The following is a 24,997-nucleotide window of genomic DNA, read 5'->3' as shown; positions in this document are numbered from 1 at the left end:
TACTTCCCGTGTTACAGTTTAGCACCTTTGAGATTGAGTTGCTTCCTGGGCATTGAAGTAACCACAGTCCCTGATCGCCACTGTCCACACTGTCTCATCTGCCCATGCAGCTATAGTCCAGTTTAAAAATACTGAAATTGCATCCACATACTATAAAATACATCCTTCTATGGCATACAGCTCATTGGTTTTTAGTACAGTCACAGAATTGTGCAGCTGTCACCACTAATCCCAGGACATGTTCTTTACCCTTCACTAACTCCAGACTTAAAACAGCAGTCACTCCCCACTCTCCTCCGCCGCTGGCAACCTAATGCACTTTATGCACTTAGGGATTTCAGGTAACAGTCATACAATATGTGGTGTTTTGTGTCTGGCTTATTTCAGCTCGTGTAATGTTATCAGGATTTATCTATAGTATAGTAGATAGCAATACTTCACTGCTTTTTATGGCCAAATTCCACATTTTGTTTATCCACTCACCAGTTGATGAGTGTCTGGCTTGCTTCCACTTTTTGGCTATCACTGTGTCGTCTGTTTTGCTCTGATTTCCACTTGCTTCAGATCAGCACAGCCTCCCTAATAGTGCATTACGGGACAAGGTTGAGGCACGTGATGGGTTAGCAATCTCTGCTAGCAGAATTAGGATGTAAATACAACCTGAAAAACAGCAGATTAATATACATCCAGACAATCTACTTCAAGCAGCTGTGAAATATGGAAAAGGAAAAGCTAAGAATGTCTTAAAGCACCCAAACTTGCCTGTGGAGCAGATGGGGCTGGAACAGTTATTGCAGACATGTGTTGTCCCTTGATTTGATTGTGGGTTCCTGGGGGCAATGAGTCAGAGTCTGTTCACTTTTCTATCTCCCTCCATGCCCAGTGTGATGCCAGGCACTCCATTTGTGCAGAACTGAGTTGGGTTCAGCACAAAAACCTTGCTACTTAGAGCTGTGCTTCTGTTGAGCGACAGGTTGGCTTCCTGCCACTCCAAGTTCACCCAGAGTTCTTCAGTGCAGACCGCTTAAGATTTCTATTTGAAAATACCTTATTTGGGACTGCCTTTTGTTTAGATGCAATATAAGGCACCTTCCTGATCCCACTGGAGATTGCATTTGATGCTGTATGTCTGGTGTATGCTGTGGGAGGAAAGGGGTTCTGTACGGCTGACGCTAGCCCTGCACCCTACTTCGAAACCTGTGTTTCTCGATTCCGCATTTGGGGCCCCAGAACTGTACTGAGTGACTCGGCCTGTGAGATATTCGTGAGTCTCCCAGGCCATGTGCCGCTCACAGACACAGCTGTGGAACAAATGATCGTCAGCTGCGGAGTCTGCTTTGAAAAAAGACAAGGAAACTACAGGGGAGAGTCAGCCGTCACTGCAGTCTTAGTTGTAGCCCAACTTGGCGTGACAGTGCCATTCACGGGCGAGCTGATGGCCACAGTCATTGACTCTGTCCATCTATCTCCTCAGGAGACATTCGAATACCAGGGAATGAATGGTTTTGTCAGTGATGAACTTCAAGTGGCGTTGAAGGAGGGATGGGGTCCCGCCCATGCTCACATCCTGCCCCTGTGCTTTGTTCCAGGTGCGCTTAATGATCACGGACGCTGCCCGACACAAGCTGCTCGTGCTGACGGGACAGTGCTTTGAAAATACTGGAGAGCTTATTCTTCAGTCCGGCTCTTTCTCCTTCCAGAACTTCATAGAGATTTTCACCGATCAGGAGGTGGGCCCCTATCTGGGAATAGCAAAGTTCTAGAGTTTGCTTGGTTATTGTTGGAGCTTTAGGTTGCCCTTTGGAATGCTGTTGGGAGACAGAAGGAGGAGGATGCAAATGTCACACTTCTTTGACATAAGCAAAAGGGTGTGATCTGACGATACTACGATTCTGCGGTTCATAACCAAAGAATTTAGAACAGTCATCTATAATTAATTGGAACCATTCTTAATGTGCCTGCGATGCAGATGGGAGAGGAGGTTGGAAGGCTCAGTATTTTACAGATGGTAAACATGTTGGAGAAACTTAAAATACCAGAACTCCAAAGAAGACCCAGGTTTCCTGTTTTTTAAAAGAAAAAAAAATTTGGATTCTTAGAGGATTTAACTGCTCTGGTCTCTTTTAGAAATTGTACTTACTTTTCCTGGTCTAGTTATTTCTGATTTCTTTTACTTTTAATGCCTCATCCCAGTGTTTGAAATTGGGTTGTTTGTGTAGTTCAAGAAAGAGAGGTCGGAAGTAAGTGAGAAATGTGAGGAAATGCAACATGGGCATGACCCAAGAAAAAGATAATTACAGTAACTGAACTGGGTCATGATCTTATTCAGAAATGTTACACGTGTAGTGTTGCAAACTACATGACACTGGTTTTAGTAAAAGTAGTTCAGAGATTTTAACTTGGTTATTATGGCTTGGGAATTTATTCTGACTAGGAAAACTGTCTTTCCAAAACAGCATGCCTCTTTCATTTTGCTGTTTTATAGTAGTTACTGAAACGATCCAAGACCAACCTCACGGCAGGTTGCAGGCTCCCCAGAGATGATAGCAGATCTTTTTTTTTTTTTTAAAGATTTTTATTTCTTTATTCATACAGAACTGGAGTACAGGCTAGAGGCTCAGGGGCAGTCAGAGGATTCACCAGAGGCAGAGTGGGGAGCAGAATAGGCAGATCGACAAAGTACACTGCTGAGGGGGACAGCAGGGTGAAGCAGGAGAGCTCTACTGGGCCATGTGTGTTAGCTCTGGGGTGGGGATTGAACTCACACTGAAAGTGACTGCAGCTGTCTTGCAGTGCTGCACTTCAACCCGCTGTGTCACCAGGGAGGGTCCAGCAGATGTTTTTAAATTGTATTAATGATGTGCCATTATTTTACATCTATTTCTTCACGATATAGACTTTTTCCCCTCAGGTGTGGTCACCATAGTTTCTCCCCCTTCAAAATACCCACCATCCTCCGCTATACCGCATTGTGATCTCCTCTCATGCATCCCCTGCCCCTCAACTCTGCCTCCATTTTCTCCCTCTCCTCCTGGATACCTCAGGCTTATGATCAGCTTTCAAGGGTCACTTTTAAAGTTTGTCAGTGTTTGATCCTTTGTTTGGTTTCTCTGTATTCCAAGTATAAGTGAAACCATCCAATATTTATCTTTCTCCTTCTGGCTCACTTCACATAGGATAATCCCTTCCAATTTCATCCAGGTTGTCACAAATGTGATAGTAGATTTCTAACTGGAAATGCTGAGGGCTGTGCTGACTGTAAAGAGAGCATCTACTTAAAACCATTTCTCTGAGAACTTCCTGAGACGGTGGCCTCTTGGTCTCCTGGGTGTTTGGAAGGACTGTCTGTCTCTCTGCATTTAATCTTCCTGAGCCCTGCCCCTCACAGAGAAGTCGCTGTGAACTTTCCATCTCTGGCAAGAGGTGTAAATAAACTGTCCAGCTTCACTTGGTTCACCTGGAGGCTTCTGTAAAAAGACTGTCAGGTAGAATAACCATGTTTTATTCCCCATCCACTAGAGGGAATAAACAACTGTGGAAAGGGACATTTCCCTTAGTGTGTGAAGCTGCAGCTTTCAGAATGTGGCTCTTACCTGGGTCTGAAGCAGATAGTCTCGTCCCCCCACAATAAGAAGGGATCCCAGTGGTACCATCTTTACCCCTCCTAAATTAGCGTTTTGACCTAGTCTTTCTCCAGAACGTGTGGCCTGATTTCCTACAGTTTAGTTTGCCTTGTTCATCTCACACCCACCACATCCCCTCACAGTAAGGCCCTGTAAACCCTTATCATTTGCATGCAGGTTCCCAGGCTGGAGCTACAGTTCTCATTCTACCTGCAGCCCTGAATCTGGCCTGTGATCTCTGGAATGTCAGAATCGTTTGCAAGGTGGTATCCCTGTGTCCATGATGTGCTCATGGGCATTTGGGCATGTGTATGGTATCAGATTCTCTCACACACTGTCAGCACCTTGCCCTGGGGAAGGGAGCTACAGGTGGCCCTCTGTCACAGGTGAGCGGCCACTGGCTGCTCCGTACAGGCACACGGTTGCCTCTGCTGCTTTCCTGTGCAGTTCTGCAGTTCGTACTTGTCATTGCCAAGTGACAATAAAGAGGTATTTTGAACACCCAATAATATCTCTCTTTACATAAGGCAAACTATTAGGAATGTTGCTACTTCAATGGTTTATACTAACATGCAGAAATAGACTTTTAGCACAGTGGACTGTGCGCATACAAATTTACCACAAATTATAGAAGAAAAAGAAATAAAGAAAATGGGTTTCAGGGTAGGGTGGGTTCCATGGGGTTTGTTCATACTGGGGTGACTGGTCACTGGGGTGTTCAGAAGGACTTCTATCTTCATTATACTCAGCTGGGTATCAAGGCTAGACAGGGTCCTAGTCTCTACCTGCCCCAAACCCCCCACCCCAATACTTAGAAAAAGTATTTCGACAGATGAAAAAGGATCTCTAGAGTGATCCCTAACAAACTGGACAGTGGTGTCAGAAGTGTGGGGAAGGAAGAAGGAGTGGGAGGATGCTGGATATAGACTACTTGCTTCCCTTTGCTCCAGCCAGAGAAGTTAATCTTTATCTCTTTGTACTGTGGACTTTGAAGAAAGGTGATACAGTTAAAATAGATTAAAAATTTCTGGTTTATATCAGTGGTCACAGCCTTTTAGAACTGTGCTTACCTATTACTGCCATGGAAAAGGTCTTGACCATAGAATGATTCAGTAACAAAGGGAGCCTAAGACCATTTGGTATCCAGTCTGATTCCTTTAATCCAGTCCTTAAAACATCCTAGTTACTCTGGAGAAACCTTTGTAAGCATACCTAAAAATAAATGAACTAAAAAAATAGAATTGTTAGTGCACTTTAAACTTCAGGTTTGGGAGTCTTAGTGGATGTCAACTACAAAACCAGAGGTTGTAGATAGAAATTTGATGATGGTGAAATCACCATGTCTTGGGACATTTTTCAGTGTCTGTGAGAAAGTTTTTCTTCATTTGTCTCATTGTATCTTCAAGAAAGAATGTGATCCCTTCTCCAATGCTGACAGGTTATTTTCCTTCAGATCAATAATCTTCAGTTTCATTTACTGTTCTTGAGCAAACAAGACCTGGTCACTGTTCTTTAAATCTTTTTCACTGACAGGAAGGGGGAAAGGATGGGGATGAGGAGAAATTCAGTTGAGTCTCAATGGGTTAAAGCACAGCACTATGAAACTATTGCAGCTACTGCAGCACCAGTTCGATCCCTAGCCAGAGAGGTGACCCACATGGCGTGGCAGACCTCTCCTGACCAGCCCGCTGCTCTCCTCAGCAGTGTAGTTCAGTAGATTTGCCTGTTCTGTTCCCCACTCCGTCTTTGAATCCTCTCACCTACCACACCTCTGGCCTGTACCCCAGTTCTGTAAGCATAAATAAATAAATCGTTAAAAAAAAAAAGGAGTCGGGAAAATCATCAGCATATTAAAATAAAGATGAAGCGATAGAGAGAGAAATTTATTAGAAGAGAGAGAGAGCACTTAGAGGTCAAGGCCAGGGTGAAAGAGCCAGGAAGGAGGCCCACTTCAGGCTGTTGGTTTGCTTTGTTTTTCTTTTTATTGAGATAACCCTAGTTTGCCACACTCCATAGGTTCCAGGTACAGAACTGTGTATCATAGTTTTTGCTCATGTTTCTCTAAACTGTGATGACTCAAAGTGGGCAACATACTTCATGGGACACTGGCCAGGTTAGGATGGTGAGAGTTAGCGATTTCTATAGCTTTCAGCAGAACTTTCTATTAAATAAGTGTAAAAGTTACTTTTGTCCATTACCATTCCCAATTAGAGGTTAGTGGGCAGGGGAAGCAGGCTTTGAGGGGCTCTGTAATTTACATAACTTAGAAGCTCCCTTCAAGCAAAAGAACACAAAGTTGTTAGTACACAACCAAACATAGAGCTCAGGGTGGGCCCATTCACCCTTAGTGTTTAACCTTTTTTTAGCTTTTAGCATGTACTTTTATAATAGACCCAAGTGATAGACTAAATCCCCTGAGTCTTTTTCATGGATATGGGTGCTGAGTGACACCCCCACATCCTGTATTTCATCCAGTTGGGTTATTGGAGCTTCCATTTATCTCTTTAGAGTGTCATCCTGTTAGAGCTGACTTAGCCATCATCTTCCCGGTGTCAAGAGCACTTGTCCTAGCTCACATTGGTGTGCCGCCCATTTTCATACTACCTGTTGCAGACTGTTGATAGACATGAATCAGAAGGATGTAAGTGAACCTGGAGGCAGCTCGTCACAGATACCCCCTCGGATCAGCACTAAGCACGTACCAGACCTGCTACCAGTCCGCCGAACTTGGCTCACACTATTCAGAGAACCTGTTAAAGTTCTTGTTAAAAACCAGAGGTGCAATGTCCGCTGTAATTCTTCATTAGCCAAGCAAGTAACCGCATCAAAAGAGGAAATGTAGTTAGTCGGCCACGATTTAAAAATTCAGATCTTATTTCATTACAATCACCACGGTAAAATCATTTATTTCCCATATCGTTCTTCCTCTTCCAGTACTTCTGTATTTAATTAGAAAAAGTAGTTAGCAAAAAATACTGTTGCCCGGAAAGCATTTACTGCAGCGGTGTGCCTGCCTCTCATCCACTTCTGTGAGAACCAGTGGGGGTAGGAGGGGCAGCAGCCTGGGAAGTATGATGGACTCACATCCTTGGCAGGCGCCCTCTCTAGCACGACAGCGCGTATTGCATTGAGTGCAAGTTCTGTGCAGTTGAGCAAACCTCTGTTGAGCCTGGTATGTGTTATGGAAACAAAAATAACTACAGTGCAGAGATATTGAAGATGAGTTTCCTACCACTCAGGAATTTTTAGCATAATGGGTGATCACAGCTACCATTTACTATGATGCTTTTCAAATTCTTTCACAGGAGCCTCAGTTTCCCCATCTAAGACTTCTAGTCACAGTTTTCCTCGCCACTGTTTGCATTGTTGGGCCTTCCTTATTGTTCTTATCCATTCACTGGATGAGTTTGTCACGGTGGCTGGGTCTTGTGACATAGCCTTTGCCCCATCCCGGGAGTGTGCTGCCGTGTGGGTCTGGAAGCGAGCTCAGGGCATATGGGACTCTGTGTCTGCAGGGCTGCCGTAGCTGCCCCTCCTCCCTGCCCCGCCTCTGTGAGCCGCTCTCCCAGGCCTGCTCCCCTGGCTTGTCTCAGCGCAGGCAGTGTGTTCCTGCTTAGCCCGCAGCTGCATCCTTTCTGCAAGGTACTGCCCAGTTGCTTTCTTGTCCACTTTCCCTGGCTTGTCACGGTTTTCCATTTACTAAACTCTGTTGTTTTTTATTACCACTCATTTCCTCAGAATTCTGTGCAACCTTTTTTCTTTTGGGGTCATTTCCTTCATTTCAAAGGCACTTTCTGGTGGAAAAAAATGGCAGGTGGGAAGGCATTCTGCAAGTCTTTGTACCTTCTCCTCGATGTGCTGCTTAGAAGGTCACAGAAAAAGAGCTCCTGCCCCCTCCGTACGCACAGCTGGTATACCCTTGGTGCCATATCCCTCAGTTAGGACAGAATTTCGAAAATTAAAATGGGTTAAACAACTTTAAATCCACCATTAATGATTCAGCAGTTTGAGTCAGCCTAGTTTTTTCCTCTAACAGGAGTAATTTGTATGTGCTTTGAGTGAAAATTAGATGGAGAAAATGCTAATTGTGCTATAATGATGGCGATGAGGGTCTCTGCCAATTATGGACCAAGACACTCTAGTTTTCCCCTGTTTACTCAGCTCAGCCAGTAATTTGAGTGGAGATTCAGGATATTACCATTTGCTTATTCAGAATTCTTAGCTTCCAAAATAATTGATTCTTATCCCTTTTGTATTGTCAAGTTAAGTCATAGGAAAACAGCAAAGACTTGTCATATTGCTATTTTGTGACCCTCCTGTAAAATGTAGGACAAATAGGCTAAGAAAATACAAAAAAATGTAGTAAAATGCAATCGAGTGTAGACAAGTTCAGATTCCAAAAGTGACCCTTTTACACACACACTGGTAGCCTCAAGAAGTTGTGAGAGTCAGAGAAACAATACTCCTAATCCTAGAACATGGGAGTTCACCATTTGCCACCAAGGACATAGAGCGCCTCTGAATTGAAACTCTGAGCTTTGTTACGACCAAAAGACTGGTATTTATAGTGTGATTCTCCCTCACTGTTTATTTACTAAGTTGAGATCATGAAACATACAGCTATAATATGGAATGAGAAATAAAATACTGGTTTCAACTAAATCACAATCTCTGTTTTGGTCTCCTCTCATGGGAGATACTAAACAATGTGTCAAAAAACTTTTGAGCCAAATTTGATGTTAGTCACTCACGGCTTGCTGGGAAAGAACAGGAGCTGTGAGACGAGGTCTCACAATGGCCTCAAACGTAAGCAAGCAAGAGACAAATTTGGCCACCTGCTTATATCACTACCCAGTTGCTTTATTCAGCATGGCTTCCACCAAAGTATTGATATTTGCAAATATTTTGTATTTTCTGGATGAATCAATCATGTTTTTAAATGGCCTGAACAATGATGGTGTGAATTTTTCTTTTCTTTTCTTTTCTTTTTTTTTTGCAACAATGCACAACCCATAACTTCCTGTCTCCCAGGAAACTGGGAAATCAGGAAACACTAAACTTTCTTCTCTTGTACCTGCCACATTCTGAAAGTAGAAAACAATATGTACATTATATGTAAATCCTTTAATGTATCAAGTAGGCTTTTTTTTTTTTTGGCCAAACTTTAGTGGAACAAAGAAAACATTAATAATGTTCTATAGTAGTGGTGAAATGACTGAAATGACTCATATGTCCCCCTTTGTGATAGTGTAGTATTTTCTTTCTTTTTTTTTAAAGATTTATTTATTTATGCATTACAGAACTGGGGTACAGGCCAGAGGTGCAGGGGCGGTGTAAGGATTCACCAGAGACAGTGGGGAGCAGAACAGGCAGACTGAGGAAGAACATTGCTGAGGGGAGCAGTGGGCGGCAGTTCAGGAGAGGTCTCCCACATCACGTGATGGATCCCCTGACCTCCAGGGCAGGCAGGATTGAATTCATGCAGAAATGGTTTAAGCTTCTTAGTGCTGTGCTTTAACCCTCTGCGCCACCAGGGAGGGCCGATAGTGTAGTATTTTCTAAAGGGCATTTTTACTTGGCAAATAACCAGGAGTGATTTTCAAGCTTTTGTGGCTCAGTCATCATCCAGCTGGTCACTTAGGGCTGGAGCAGAGTTTCAGAGTCCCCTGTGAGCAAGGATAGCTAGTGAAGGAGTCTCAGGGGGAGTGCTGAGTGGGCGAGTGTGGTGGAGACAGTGGAGTTCATGAGAGAGGCTATTGCACCTGTGGTGATATTTTGACACTTGAAACAACCAGAGTCATGGAATTCAGCCTTAGGTGCATTCAGTGGTCCTGTAATAAAAGAGATGATCAGTAATGACAGTGACTTATACCCTTTTCCTTCTTTTCTTCTTCTTCTTTTTTTTAATGCCAGATTGGGGAATTACTGAGTACCACCCATCCTGCCAACAAAGCCAGCTTAACCCTTTTCTGTCCCGAAGAAGGGGACTGGAAGAACTCCAATCTGGACAGACACAACCTCCAAGATTTCATCAATATTAAACTCAACTCAGCTTCAATATTGCCTGAAATGGAAGGACTTTCCGAGTTTACCGAGTACCTCTCAGAATCAGTGGAGGTCCCATCTCCCTTTGATATCCTGGAACCTCCCACATCAGGTGGCTTTTTAAAGCTCTCCAAGCCTTGCTGTTACATATTTCCAGGAGGTAGGGGTGATTCTGCACTGTTTGCAGTGAATGGATTCAATATGCTAATCAATGGCGGGTCAGAAAGAAAATCCTGCTTCTGGAAACTCATCCGACACTTGGATCGAGTGGACTCCATCCTGCTCACCCACATTGGGGATGACAATTTGCCTGGAATAAATAGCATGCTACAGCGGAAAATTGCAGAGCTTGAGGAAGAACAGTCCCAGGGCTCTACCACAAATAGTGACTGGATGAAAAACCTCATTTCCCCTGACTTAGGAGTTGTATTTCTCAATGTACCTGAAAATCTGAAAAACCCAGAGCCAAACATTAAGATGAAGAGAAGCATAGAAGAAGCTTGCTTCACTCTGCAGTACCTAAATAAATTGTCCATGAAGCCAGAACCTCTCTTCAGAAGTGTCAGCAATGCCATCGATCCTGTCATTCTTTTCCAAAAAATGGGAGTTGGGAAACTTGAGATGTATGTTCTTAACCCAGTCAAGAGTAGCAAGGAAATGCAGTACTTTATGCAGCAGTGGACTGGCACCAGCAAAGACAAGGCTGAACTCATCTTGCCCAGTGGTCAAGAAGTAGATATCCCAATTTCCTATTTAACTTCAGTGTCGTCTTTGATTGTATGGCACCCAGCCAACCCTGCAGAGAAAATCATTCGAGTTCTGTTTCCTGGAAATAGCACCCAATACAATATCCTGGAAGGACTGGAAAAACTCAAACATTTAGACTTCCTAAAACAGCCCCTAGCTACCCAGAAGGATCTTACTGGCCAGGTGGCCACCCCTGCTGTAAAACAAGTAAAGCTGAAACAGAGGGCTGACAGCCGAGAGAGTTTGAAGCCTGCCACAAAACCAATTCCTAGCAAATCTGTGAGAAAGGAGTCTAAAGAAGAAGCCCCTGATGTCACAAAAGCTAATCACGTAGAAAAGCCGCCCAAAGTTGAAAGTAAAGAAAAGGTAACAGTGAAAAAAGACAAACCAGTCAAAACAGAAACCAAGCCTGCAGTGACGGAAAAGGAAGTGTCCAGCAAAGAAGAGCAGCCTCCAGTGAAAGCTGAGGTGGCTGAAAAGCAAGGCACAGATGTCAAACCCAAAGTGGCCAAGGACAAGATAGTGAAAAAAGAAACAAAGGTAAAATCGGAAGAAAAGAAAGAGGAGAAAGAAAAGCCAAAGAAGGAAGTGGCTAAAAAGGAGGACAAGACACCTGTCAAGAAGGAGGACAAACCAAAAAAGGAAGAGGTGAAGAAGGAAGTCAAAAAAGAAATCAAGAAAGACGAGAAAAAAGAACCCAAGAAAGAGGTTAAGAAAGAAACACCATTGAAGGAAGTCAAGAAGGACGTTAAGAAGGAAGAAAAGAAAGACATTAAAAAGGAAGAAAAGGAACCAAAAAAGGAAATTAAGAAACTTCCCAAAGATATAAAGAAATCATCTACTCCTCTATCCGAAGCAAAGAAACCTGCTGCATTAAAGCCAAAAGTTTCCAAGAAGGAAGAGTCTGTCAAGAAAGATTCTGCTGCTGCTGGGAAACTAAAGGAGAAGGGCAAAGTTAAGGTCATTAAGAAGGAAGGCAAGGCCACAGAGGCCGCAGCTGCAGTTAGTGCTGCAGCCACCACAGTGGCCATGGCGGCGGCAGCTGCAGCAGCCACCACTGGCCCTGCCAAAGAGCTTGAAGCTGAGCGGTCTCTTATGTCATCCCCTGAGGACCTAACCAAGGACTTTGAGGAGTTAAAGGCAGAAGAGGTGGATGTCGCGAAAGACATCAAGCCTCAGCTGGAACTGATTGAAGACGAAGAGAAACTGAAGGAAACCGCACCAGTTGATGCCTATGTCATCCAGAAAGAGACAGAAGTTATCAAAGGTCCCGCCGAGTCTCCCGATGAGGGAATCACCACCACTGAAGGAGAGGGTGAATGTGAACAAACCCCTGAGGAGCTCGAGCCAGTTGAGAAGCAGGGGGTAGACGACATTGAAAAGTTTGAAGACGAAGGAGCAGGTTTTGAAGAATCCTCAGAGACCGGAGACTATGAAGAGAAGGCAGAAACTGAGGAAGCAGAGGAGCCAGAAGATGATGGTGAAGAAAATGTATGTGTGAGCACTTCCAAGCAGAGCCCCGTGGAAGAAGAGGAAAGCGCAAAGGCTGAGGCAGACGTCCATATCAAAGAGAAGAGGGCATCTGTGGTCAGTGGTGATGACCGAGCAGAAGAAGACATGGATGAAGCAGTGGAAAAAGGAGAAGCTGAACAATCTGAGGAGGAGGGTGATGAGGAGGAGAAGGCCGAAGATATCCGAGAGGAAGCATATGAGCCTGAAAAAGCTGAAGCTGAAGATTACGTGATGGCTGTGGTTGACAAGGCTGCAGAGGCTAGTGGTGTTGAGGATCAGTACGGATTCCTCACCCCATCAGCCAAACCAGCGGAAGCCCAGTCTCCTGCCCGAGAACCTGCATCTTCAATTCATGATGAGACTTTACCTGGAGGATCAGAGAGTGAAGCCACTGCTTCTGATGAGGAGAATCGAGAAGACCAGCCTGAAGAATTCACTGCCACCTCTGGCTATACTCAGTCCACCATTGAGATATCTAGTGAGCCCACCCCCATGGATGAGATGTCTACTCCTCGCGATGTGATGAGTGATGAGACTAACAATGAAGAGACAGAGTCTCCATCTCAAGAATTTGTAAATATCACCAAGTACGAGTCATCGCTGTATTCTCAGGAATACTCCAAACCTGCTGTTACATCACTGAGTGGATTATCAGAAGGTTCAAAAACAGATGCCACCGATGGGAAGGATTACACTGCTTCAGCCTCCACCATCTCACCACCATCATCCATGGAAGAAGACAAATTCAACAAGTCTGTGCTTCGTGATGCCTACTGCCCTGAAGAGAGTGCTGTGAAGGCCAGCGCCATGTTAGACATCAAAGACTCCCTCTCGGCAGTTTCAGACGAGAAACTTAGCCCATCCAAGAGCCCAGGCCTGAGTCCATCTCCACCATCACCCATAGAAAAGACCCCCCTGGGTGAACGTAGTGTGAACTTTTCCCTGACACCCAATGAGATTAAAGCCTCAGCGGAGGCAGAAGCAGTCCCAGTGTCTCCTGAGGTGACACAAGAAGTAGTTGAAGAACATTGTGCTAGTCCTGAAGATAAGACCCTGGAAGTGGTGTCTCCTTCTCAATCTGTGACTGGAAGTGCTGGCCACACACCTTACTACCAGTCGCCCACAGATGAGAAATCCAGTCACCTTCCCACCGAAGTCATTGAAAAAACACCAGCAGCTCCAGTGAGTTTTGAATTCAGTGATGCCAAAGATGAGCATGAAAGGGCTTCCATTAGCCCCATGGATGAACCTGTGCCTGACTCAGAGTCTCCTATTGAAAAGGTTTTGTCTCCTTTACGGAGCCCTCCCCTAATTGGATCCGAGTCTGCATATGAAAGTTTTCTAAGTGCTGATGACAAGGCTCCTGGAAGATGTACTGAAAGCCCCTTTGAAGGAAAGAACGAAAAACAAGTCTTTTCAGACCGTATCAGTCCAGTTTCTGCCATGACTTCCACTGGTCTTTTCCAAGCTCATCAGGAAGGGAAAAGCACAGACTTTATACCAATAAAAGAAGATTTTGGTCAAGAAAAGAAAACTGATGATGTTGAAGCCATGAGTTCTCAGTCGGGACTGGCTTTAGATGAAAGGAAGTTAGGAGGAGATGTTTCTCCTACACAAATAGATGTCAGCCAGTTTGGATCTTTCAAGGAGGACACCAAGATGTCCATTTCTGAAGGTACTGTCTCAGACAAGTCAGCCACTCCTGTTGATGAGGGTGTAGCAGAAGATACATACTCCCATATGGAAGGGGTGGCCTCAGTCTCCACAGCTTCTGTGGCTACCAGCTCATTTCCAGAGCCAACAACAGACGACGTGTCTCCTTCTCTGCATGCTGAGGTTGGCTCTCCTCATTCCACAGAAGTAGACGACTCCCTTTCAGTGTCTGTCGTGCAAACCCCTACCACTTTCCAGGAAACAGAAATGTCTCCTTCTAAAGAAGAATGTCCAAGACCCATGTCAATTTCCCCACCAGATTTCTCCCCTAAAACAGCCAAATCCAGGACACCAATTCAAGATCACAGATCTGAACAATCCTCCATGTCTATTGAATTTGGCCAAGAATCTCCAGAGCACTCTCTTGCTATGGATTTTAGCCGACAGTCTCCAGATCACCCTACTGCGGGTGCAAGTGTGCTTCACATCACTGAAAATGGGCCAACTGAGGTGGACTACAGTCCGTCAGATATGCAGGACTCCAGTTTATCACATAAGATACCACCGACGGAAGAGCCATCTTACACCCAAGATAATGATCTTTCTGAGCTCATCTCAGTATCTCAGGTCGAGGCCTCACCATCCACCTCTTCTGCACATACCCCTTCTCAGATAGCTTCACCTCTCCAAGAAGATACTCTATCTGATGTTCCTCCCAGAGATATGTCCTTGTATGCCTCACTCACCTCTGAAAAAGTACAAAGTTTGGAAGGGGAGAAGCTCTCACCCAAATCTGATATCTCGCCACTCACCCCAAGAGAGACCTCTCCTTTATACTCACCTGGTTTTTCAGATTCTACCTCTGCAGTCAAAGAGAATGTAGCAGCCAGCCATACTTCCTCTCTTCCACCAATGGATGCAGCATCCACAGAGCCCTATGGCTTCCGTGCCTCAATGTTATTTGATACAATGCAACACCATCTAGCCTTGAACAGAGATTTGAGCACATCTGGTGTAGAGGACAATGGAGGATTGAAGACACCTGGTGACTTCAGCTATGCCTATCAGAAGCCTGAGAAGGCAACCAGGTCCCCAGATGAAGAAACTTATGACTATGAGTCTTATGCAAAAACCACCCGGACCCCAGAGGTGAGTGGCTATTACTATGAGAAGACAGAGAGAACCACAAAATCCCCCTCTGACAGCGGCTACTCCTATGAGACAGTTGAGAAAACCACCAAGACTCCTGAAGATGGCGGCTATGCCTATGAAATTACGGAAAAGACGACACGGACCCCGGAAGAGGGTGGGTACTCCTATGAGATAAGCGAGAAGACCATAAGGACCCCCGAAGTGAGTGGTTACAGTGGTTACTACGAAAAGACAGAGAGGTCTAGAAGGCTCCTGGATGACATTAGCAATGGCTACGATGACTCTGAAGACGGTGGTCACACACTCGGGGATTGCAGCTACTCTTACGAGACCAGCGAGAAAATTGCCAGTTTCCCAGAGTCTGAAAGTTACTCTTATGAGAAATCGACTAAAACTACCCGAACCCCCGATGCTTCCACATACTGTTATGAGACGGCAGAGAAAATCACTAGAACCCCCCAGGCATCTACCTATTCCTATGAGACGTCAGACCAGTGCTACCCTGCAGAAAAGAAGTCTCCTTCGGAGGCTCGCCAGGATGTTGACTTATGTCTTGTGTCCTCCTGTGAGTACAAGCATCCCAAGACCGAGCTCTCCCCTTCTTTCATTAATCCCAATCCTCTTGAGTGGTTTGCCAGTGAAGAGCCAACTGAGGAATCTGAAAAGCCCCTCACCCAGTCAGGGGGTGCCCCTCCACCTCCAGGAGGGAAGCCACAGGGGCGACAGTGTGATGAAACCCCTCCAACCTCAGTCAGTGAGTCGGCCCCATCCCAGACCGACTCGGATGTCCCCCCAGAGACTGAGGAGTGCCCCTCCATCACAGCCGATGCAAACATTGACTCCGAAGACGAATCAGAAACCATCCCCACAGACAAAACCGTCACATACAAGCACATGGACCCTCCTCCGGCCCCCATGCAAGACCGCAGCCCTTCTCCACGACATCCTGACGTGTCCATGATGGACCCGGAGGCCTTGGCCATCGAGCAGAATCTGGGAAAAGCTCTGAAGAAAGACCTGAAGGAGAAGACCAAGACCAAAAAGCCAGGTACGAAGACCAAGTCCTCTTCACCTGTCAAAAAGGGTGATGGGAAGTCAAAGCCTTCTGCGGTTTCCCCAAAGCCAGGGGCCTTGAAGGAATCCTTAGATAAGGTGTCTCGGGTGGCTTCTCCTAAGAAGAAAGAATCTGTGGAAAAGGCCACGAAAACCACGACCACGCCTGAGGTCAAAGCTGCACGTGGGGAAGAGAAAGATAAGGAGACAAAGAATGCTGCCAATGCCTCCACCTCCAGATCTGTGAAGACGGCCACTGCAGGTAGGCGAGGCCGAGTGCTGCCCCACCAGGCCGTGTTGCGCTCAGCCACCGCCTGGGACTCACCCTTCCGTTTGACTTTGTGCTGGGAAGGTGAGAGAACACAACCTGGTGCTCTCCCTTCCCTCGCTCTTCTCTTCTGCCCAGAGGTATAAAGCTCTGTCCAGTGTGGCCCTTAGGCTTGGAGGCAGTGCAGCAGATGGTACAGGGCAGCTCCCATTCACCAGATGCAGCTCCTGGGTCTGCTGCTTTCTGTAACACAGCAACTACAGTCCTGTTCTAAAGTTTTAGAACCAAGGATGTAGGTTGCACTCTTCCTGGAAGACTGCTGGCACTGGCTTCAGCCATGCTGACCCCAGAATCAAGACAAGGTGACTGAGGCTAGGCTAGATATACATCCCCATTGAAAGCAATGCTTGTTTTCCTGTTACCAGCAGGTACCATAATGCCATTTGATCAGTTAGAAATTGAGAAAAAAAGAATGGAAGTTTCCTATCCCCTTGACTCCAGGCAGATTCAGAGTTCTGTTTCAAATCAAAATTCTGCTTAGCAGGGACAGATACACCTGATTTTTGATCATTCCTGCTTCCATCCCGACTCCCAGGTTTATCAAGTTCTCAGCAATGATGAAACAGGTCTCTGACACCCAGCTTCATTTCATTGTTCGAAACCAATCATAGGGATTTGCATTAGTATATTTTGTTTGCTTGATGTAGTTATTCAGAGATTTCATATCACATTTCGCACAAAAATATTAACTGACCCAAACATGTAAAGCAAAATAGTAATATCAATGAATTTCCTATTTCATTAGGGAAAATCTGATAGATGAAACTTTGAGACTCTCAAACTTGGTACATTTTAAGAAATATTAGTTACAGCTGCAAATTTTTATTTTAAGCAACAAGGAGCACCCATATCAACACTTAGGTCTTATCAGATTTCCTCTTTGAAGATGTATGTATAAAGCAAATTGAATTTGTTTATATTTAGAATTGATGGCAAACCACCAGAAGTTAACCTTTTCTTCTGAAAGGGTGGTCTTAGGCTTAGGAGAAAGTGAAATTTAACGTTTCTGAAATTTGCCACCTAAGCCAGCCTACCCAATAGAAATTTAAATTTTTTTTTGTCATTTAAAGAGATTTTAAAGACAAAATAATAAAAATCAGATGAGTTAATTTTGAATTTTTTGAAGATATTTTTCCAGTCGATTTTTAAAAAGACAAAATTATACTATTAATTTTGAAAACAAACCTGGTCAGTGTTTGGCTGTTCTCTCAATGCTGCTTCTGAGCGGTCCTGTGGTGTTGATGGTAGTGATTTAGTGTGCCAGGGGAAATTGCAGATATTTTTAATTATTAGAATAACCATAATTCACAAACTTCTGCTACCAACAAAAGTCCACACAAGGATATTTTGAGGACTTATAGCTCAGACGCATAAAAATGGCTCATCTATTCCGAAATCAAGTCAGAGTATCCAGATCCTAGTTTGGCTGACTTTGCTACTCCGACAAGCTTCCTAAACTGGACAGTTGATCAGTTGATAGAATTCATTGGTGGTTTTGACTCTGGGATGACAGTCTTTAAAGATTCCATGGAAAAGAGAAAAGATTAAATATGTAGGCTCCCAACTGGTATTTTAAATGGCTTAACAGCAGTGGTTTCAAACCAGCTGCACAGTAGAATGATCCAGAGTGATTTTAAAGATGATGGTGCCCAGGTCTTACCCCAACCCAGTTAAGTCACTGGGGCATGGGGCCTGCACATTAGTACAAGCATGCTAGGTGATTCTAGTTAATGCTTTAGACTGCAAATTCTGTTATTATCTAAAAAAAAAACAAAAACAAAAACAAAAAACAAAACTGGAACAAGTCAGAAAGGTACCGGGGATCTGGAGTTAAGCTGAATTTTACTTTGCCCAGACTTCATTAGGGTAAGAAATTTGACTGCCAGATGGTCCTTTCTCAGATCCAGCGTGTGCTGACTGGCCCTAGTCTTTTGAAACTTTTGTTGCAGAAGTTAGTTATTAGCTTTTGCCTGGGCAGAGAAAGCTCCCATTTCAGAACTGTACAGCGCTGTATTTCATTAGTTTGAGAGCAACATTGAGGTGCTGAGTGCCTTGTCTTTCAAATCTGTTTTATACTTAGATCACTCTTCAGATTAACATACAAATTAGTAGCTCTCTCAAGAGTGTTACTATCTAGTTCCATCCTTTGGGAAGGCCTTCTTCTTACTTCCTAAGGGGTTGCTTGTCCACACAGGAAAACCATCCATTCATTTCACTGTTCTGTTCTCCAGACTTGCAGGTCCTTCCTGTGGCCAAGTAGGGAAGGACTGCTGGGTGGGCACTTCCAGACCTCTTCATATTCCGTGAGCCTGGTTTTCACTTTGCTTTTGTTTATTCATCAAAGGGCCAGGAACCACCAAGACAGCCAAACCCTCAGCTGTGCCTCCAGGCCCCCCTGTATACCTGGACCTGTGCTACATTCCCAACCACAGCAACAGTAAGAATGTTGATGTGGAGTTTTTCAAGAGAGTGAGGTCATCCTACTACGTGGTGAGTGGAAATGACCCTGCTGCCGAGGAGCCCAGCCGGGCTGTTCTGGACGCCTTGTTGGAAGGGAAGGCTCAGTGGGGCAGCAACATGCAGGTAAGAGCCCAGCACCACGGGGCCGTGTCCAGAGGCAGAGGGCAGGAAGCACAATGGTTGTGTTTGTGGATCCACGTGAGGTGCCCCACGGGTGTGTCACACGTGAACTATCCTGACAACAGAGAGGGTTTCACACACAAGAAAATCTAAACTCTCCTTGGCACAATCCACAGCGTGGCCTGGGGGAAGACCCACTTTATCGCCCTGGGGGCATAATTTATGTATCTGCATAACAGGCCCTGCATTCCCTGCCCTTTCCCAGGAATACGCCAAGAGCATGTGTGTGAATCAAAGTGGTCACCTTTCCATGAGGAAGCTGCTAAAGAATTGTTTTCAAATGTGGCCACTTAGAAAGCCAGCTTGTCCATGTGGAGTCCACAGGAGGGGCTTTGCTGGAATGGTATCCAGAGGACACTCCAACTCCCAGGCATCTGTGGCTGGCGATGAACTTCTCTTTATTATTTCCACCGTGATTTTTGTTTATCTAAGTTTTCCTCATGGTTCTATACAGTCACTGAGTAAACTCATTGAGTCTCCATGGGATTGCATGACATTAACTAGAATAACTTATTGTTTAATCCTGTATAACCCAATGAGAAGCACTCAATGGCCTCTTCAGGAATAGTAGGTGCAATTTTTATTCTTCAGAACTATACCCACTTAACCACCCACTCCGCTATTTCCAGGCACACATATAAATTACATTTTTATCCTCAGTACGAAATGTTAGTTACAAACAATTAGAAGACTTTGGACTGTTACAACTACAGTTCCTTGAATTAAATATGCATTGTCTTTAAAATAAAACTGACCCCTTCTATTACAACACCTTGTGTTAATGGAAATAGAAGCAATTGCACCTTAACTAACATAAAAGAATTAGAAACACTGATGGTGAATAGGGATGAATTAATTGACTAGTCATTAGTTGCTTTTGATTGCAGTCTTCAGACTAATTTTTAATATTTTGGTAGCATCATTCTGTTTCCTGGAAAAGGTAAGTTGAAAAGTCCTTTTCTAAAAGGAAACAGAAATCTTTCCTTTCTTCCCTTTTCCTTTTCTAACTAGTACCTAGTTATTGTTCCTTTTTTCCCATTTGATTTCTAGCTCTGCCCTTACATGGCCATTTTCTCTCTCCCTCCAGGTGACCCTGATCCCGACTCATGACTCAGAAGTGATGAGGGAATGGTACCAGGAGACCCACGAGAAGCAGCAGGACCTCAACATCATGGTTCTAGCAAGCAGCAGCACCGTGGTGATGCAAGATGAATCCTTCCCTGCATGCAAGATTGAACTGTAAAAAGCTAGGCCAGCCACACCACAGGATTTGAACTATGTTTCCAGAAATTCCTCAATTTGAATCCACCTTTTCTAAAATGTCAATTCATCTAAATAAGTCGCTGAACTGTTACCTGCCAAACGCTATACTGTGTCATGGTGATGCAAGTCACCACAATTTCTCACTTTTTGCTGATTGCTAAGGGAAGTAACAGTATTCCCACAGTAGGGTTCAAGTTACTGCAAAATTACCTACCCCAGTTCATCTCTGCTGAACATTTGGAAACCATGCACTAGCAAACCCAACTGACTTCTGCTAGATAGAGGCATTTGTCTTAGAGAGAGATCAAGAAGGAGAGTGAGAGAGAGGGAGAGAGAGAGAGGACGCGCGCGCACAGAAAGAGAGACTGTAGGGGAGAGAGAGAGATGAGAAAGGAAAGGAATGCAAAGGAAGGAGATGTAATGACAGAGAGTGCTGGTGAGATACCCAGAAAGAGAGCAGAGAGGGGTAAGGAGGAGAAAAGAACCAACAGTTAGGTCTGCATTTTCTCAGACAGTCTGTATTCTGTAGTCCACACAGGCAGTTTTCAACTGAGTCATCAAAAAGGGTGTCAATTTTCTAAAACAGGTCAACAGGAAGAAAGCAAGAGAACAAAACTTGTCACGAGGGCGTGTGGGATTTTCACACCTGAAGCCCTTCAGTTTGAAGGCTGCACACTGACATAACCAAGTGTAGTGTAGACTGCACATGCAAGTGGTTAGAGCCCCCCCCCAACTCTCGGCCTCTTCAGATACACGAGTAGATCAATCTAAGGCATGCTCCCAACATTTGTACATCCAGTCAGTCCACTGAGTCAATTAACCTGCATGCAGAAACACCCAAGCCCACCCTAGTTAACAAGCAAATACCAAAGCGGTTGGGAGTACATACATAGACAATTTGCCTTAGAAAGTGACTTGAATGTACAAAGATACTTTGATGCACTTATTTTTTAATGTGAGACAGCAAGTTTATAAAACATCCATGTAGGATTATAGGCACTCCAGCTAAGGAGCATGTGTGTGCGCGTGTGGGGTATTGAAGCGGATCTGAGGGGTGCAACGGTTTGGTGGTCACATGTGTGGAATACCACCTCTGCACCCATGTGCCACGGCCAGATGCGTTGACCCTTTCCTTGCTTCACTACTACTGCAAGTTCAAGACTGACATGGCTTTGATGACCAGAACTGGGAAAACAGTGAATCTTAACGGTGGAAGAGTTTCTCAGCAAGTGTACAGTATTTACCTTCCTTTGTCTTACATTGGCTTTTTTTTTTTTAATTTTCCATTAATTTTAGCACAATTATGGGAACAAGTGTACAGAGAATCTTTTTTTTTTTTTTTTTTTTTTAGCTATGTGAGAACTTTTCATAGATGAACTTTTTCATACATGTTTTCATTTACAGGAAAAAGCAAAATTTTCAAATGAGTTTTTTTTAAGTGTTTCATAAGACAAAACAATGAATTTTTGTTTTTTTATTCTTTTTAGTTCTGGTGAGATTGAAGTCTGATACTGCAGTAATACTATTTATTAAAAACCCATAACAACCAGGAATAGCTAATTGAGAGTGGGGAGAGGGCAACGATAGGCTACCTTCCCAGACCAGTACAGGAACATCACCCCCTGGTATCACACACACACTTCTTTCACGATCTTCGACCCTGAGGTAAAAGAGCCAAGACAAGTTCAAAGAACCCTAGTGAAAACTGGCTTTGGGATTTTCTTTTCTGAAGAAAAAATTCATCGAAAGCAAATGAACCCCCAGCTCCTGAGGCTCATCATGTAGAGTTCAGAGATCATTTCCATCGTTGTCATCATTGAACTATGAACCTGGGAAGTGGACTCATGATTAAAACTGACATCCAGTTTCAAGTTCAGATCAGTGCACCGCGTTCAGCCATGGCAGGTGTCTCAGTGACACCCATGCTGGGCTGCGTCACCCTCCGTCTCCTGCAGACTCTGCGATCTATGGAGTTTAGTGAACAATGACCTCATTTTATTTTCTATGTTAGTTATTTATTTCAAGATTAACATTTTAGTTTATTTTTGTCTGATAAATGTGTGTTTTGCACTGCTAAGTACTATGAGGGTTTAAACAATGCTTCTTCGGGGTCCCTTCACTGTGGGCCTATGCAGTCTACTTAACGCTGTGAATTACATTTTTCAAATGTTTAATTTTTTAAAAGAATTAATATTCTATTTTTTTTAGACTTCTCTAGAAATGCAGCTTTTATTTATTACCCTGTTTCTTTCAGGTCCTTAAGAACAACACATTGAGGGTACAATTTATGAAATGCAAAAGTCATTGTGACAAAAAAGGACTTCATTGAGTATAAACTCATTACTTAAAAGTTATTTTTGAGCAAAACTAAGATACTCAATATAATTATTTAGTGGTTAGTTGTTGAGTTGGTCCACATAATGCATGGGAAGAGAAACAGATTTCCAGCCTTCTTGCCAAATTCAGACCTCTGGTTGATCTTTCTTTGATAGAAGATGGAATTATTTTCTGATTTCCCAAGTTAAACTTATTTAACCTGTACATTATTTTACCTTAAAATATATATACTTTTTTGAGACTGAACCCAATCTTCAGTGATAAATACTCCACCCCACTCCTTTTTTTCCCATTTTCTTTTTCTGCTATAGGATTTAATGGGAAACATACAGAAAAGCTGTCACTGATCAGCTGGCTCCTTTTCCTATGAAACGTATCAGTAGCTTTCTCCATCCATACTTCTCCGTGATGACCACAGAGCCTGAGTACGCCAGAAAAAACGTTTGCATTATAGGTTGTTCCTGTCCTTCCAGACATCTTTCCTACCTGTGTGACTAACCTAATTTTGTTAGTTCCATAAATACCTGATTAGTTTAGTAACAGCCATCACAGTGCACCGTGTACATTCATGGTGAGAGCTGAAGATTGACACAGACTTGTAGAAGTTTTACTCACTGATTACTTAATCCAATTGTATAGATTGAATATTTGAGTGGAAGGAATTTGCACTCTGTGTAGATGATGGGATTCCATCAAGATAGCACTCATGATCATGACCTTTTTGGTAGTATTCTTAAACAAAATTATACAAAGACTAAATGTTAGAGACGATCCTCCATTTTCAATTTTAACTAATTCTCTCCCCCTCTCAGACCCCAACTCCCTGTGCATGCTTTCTCAGTCTTGTGGTGGGACTGGATACAAAGACTGAATCCCTCTCCTTGCCCCCCTCCCCCCCGCATTTTCCATGGAGTTCAAAATTTTTTCTTTTCTTACCTTACATATAATAGTGAATGGTTTCCCCAGTGTAGATGAATGTTTTAAGTGTCTCCGATAGATTATGCCATTTAGGAGCTTTCCACTGCTCATTTAATGAGATCTACTCATTTGCTAATGGAAAGTTTACCACCTTCCATTTTCCCTCTGTTACCAAATTTCAGCTCTCAGGAGCTGCTTTGTAATTCTGAAATTGCTTTTCTTGCCTCTTTTTAGTCATCTGTCACAAGAGGTTCTTGCTCAGTAATGATATTGTGATTTAGATTAATAGCTTTTCTTTTTTTTTAATTTTTTGGCGCTTCAGATTGAGAAGAACAGATCTGTTTCCATTTGAAAGGAACTGTAAGCATTTCTCTTAACCAACTGAACAATACACCAAAAGCCGCCTAGCAGTGAGCATTTCTTTGAAAGCAATTAGGTTATTCACCTGATATTAAACTACTAAGAAAATCTGTGACTTTATTAAGTTCATTTAAAAGGCAACATTAAAAACTGAAAAGGGGAAAAAATAGCTTCTCTGCACTCATTTGGATCTCCCCAGTAGCAGAAGCCTTCAAGATGAGACATCAAGACCAGGCTGCTCTTCGGAGAACACCCCAGGCAGGTCCAGTCTGGCGTCCAGCGTGGCCAGCAGCCCTGCTCTTTAGGCCTTGGGCTGAGGGTTCTGAGCCCAGCTGAGAAGCACCTCCCACTCCTCTCTCTTGTTCTGAATGGTGTTTGTGTCAGTCTGCAGCTGTGTATGGTATTATGTCTTATAATCCTGCATCACTTCTATCCTATCCAGTCATATCTAATGTAGAAAATTAGTTTCCAGTGAAAGTAATATGTAGTGCTTTTATGATATTTGTGTGCAATATCCCCTCTTCCATTGAGGATATTTGATGTAAAAGAAAAAAAACTCAGTTCCACAATAAAATACAAAAGTGGCAAAAGTTCACGTGTGTGCTGTGCTATTGTTTGTTACTGAGTTGAGCACACCAGACACTGGGGTTGGCCACTTCTAGTGGGAGGGGGAAGGTGGCTGGGACATTGGGTCATTTGGGGAGACCAGCTTCCTTTAGTATGCTGTTTTGGCAAGCCACTGAGAGGAACCTACCCCCAATTTCTATAATTGCCACCTCATTATCTTTTATAGCCAAGCCTTAAAGGATGATGGGGTCAAACAGAAGTGAAGACAATTAAAAATGCTTTAAAAAACAACAAAAGGAAAAGGGTTACTTACTTGTTACCCCTCTGATCAAGAGCTTTCTGTCATTATCTGACAATAAATTTATATTTTGCCTTAAAAAAAAGAAGAAGAAGAAATTAAAAGACTAAGGCATTTGGAGGCTTATGCAAAGCAAAGCGTGTTATTAGCTCAGCCACACCTGGTGCCCTAACCTCAGTTACTTTGTATAGAGTCCTTTTCTCTCCTTGTAAAATAAGAGGATTGGATAAGATAGTCAAACTGGATGGTACCTTCCAAGGCTGATTTGCAGGGCTCTACAAAGTCATCATACTTGGTAACTACAACCAATACCTAATTTCCCTTTTTGTTTTTTGCTCAGATACAGAATAGGCTCTATCCAGCTAATATATACTGTGAGTTGGATCCACAACCAGGAGCTAAAAGTTGTTGAGGAAAAGTGATGATAACTAATAATAGTGGGAAAAGGAGGCATTCCTTTCAGACAAAATGATGGTGGTGTACTTTTAGTATATATCCAGC

General features: G+C 43.6%; 1 protein-coding gene across 1 annotated transcript in view; it reads left to right on the top strand.

The window, feature by feature from the left end:
* MAP1B (microtubule-associated protein 1B) overlaps nt 1-24,226 on the top strand; it is a 94,744-nt gene extending 70,518 nt beyond the window's left edge. Inside the window, exons 4-7 of the mRNA XM_004678221.2 lie at nt 1,590-1,730; nt 9,537-16,047; nt 18,458-18,696; nt 19,841-24,226. Of these exons, the coding sequence (XP_004678278.1) occupies nt 1,590-1,730; nt 9,537-16,047; nt 18,458-18,696; nt 19,841-19,996 (7,047 nt within the window). The 3' untranslated portion in view covers nt 19,997-24,226. The remainder of the gene's footprint in view (nt 1-1,589; nt 1,731-9,536; nt 16,048-18,457; nt 18,697-19,840) is intronic.
* Nucleotides 24,227-24,997: the final 771 nt, after the last annotated feature.

This window comes from Condylura cristata, unplaced genomic scaffold (assembly GCF_000260355.1).
Source record: "Condylura cristata isolate star-nosed mole 26May11 unplaced genomic scaffold, ConCri1.0 scaffold00007, whole genome shotgun sequence".
Classification (NCBI taxonomy): Eukaryota; Metazoa; Chordata; class Mammalia; order Eulipotyphla; family Talpidae; genus Condylura; species Condylura cristata.
Note: the sequence above shows the minus strand (reverse complement) of the source record. Positions and strands in the feature narration are given on the sequence as shown.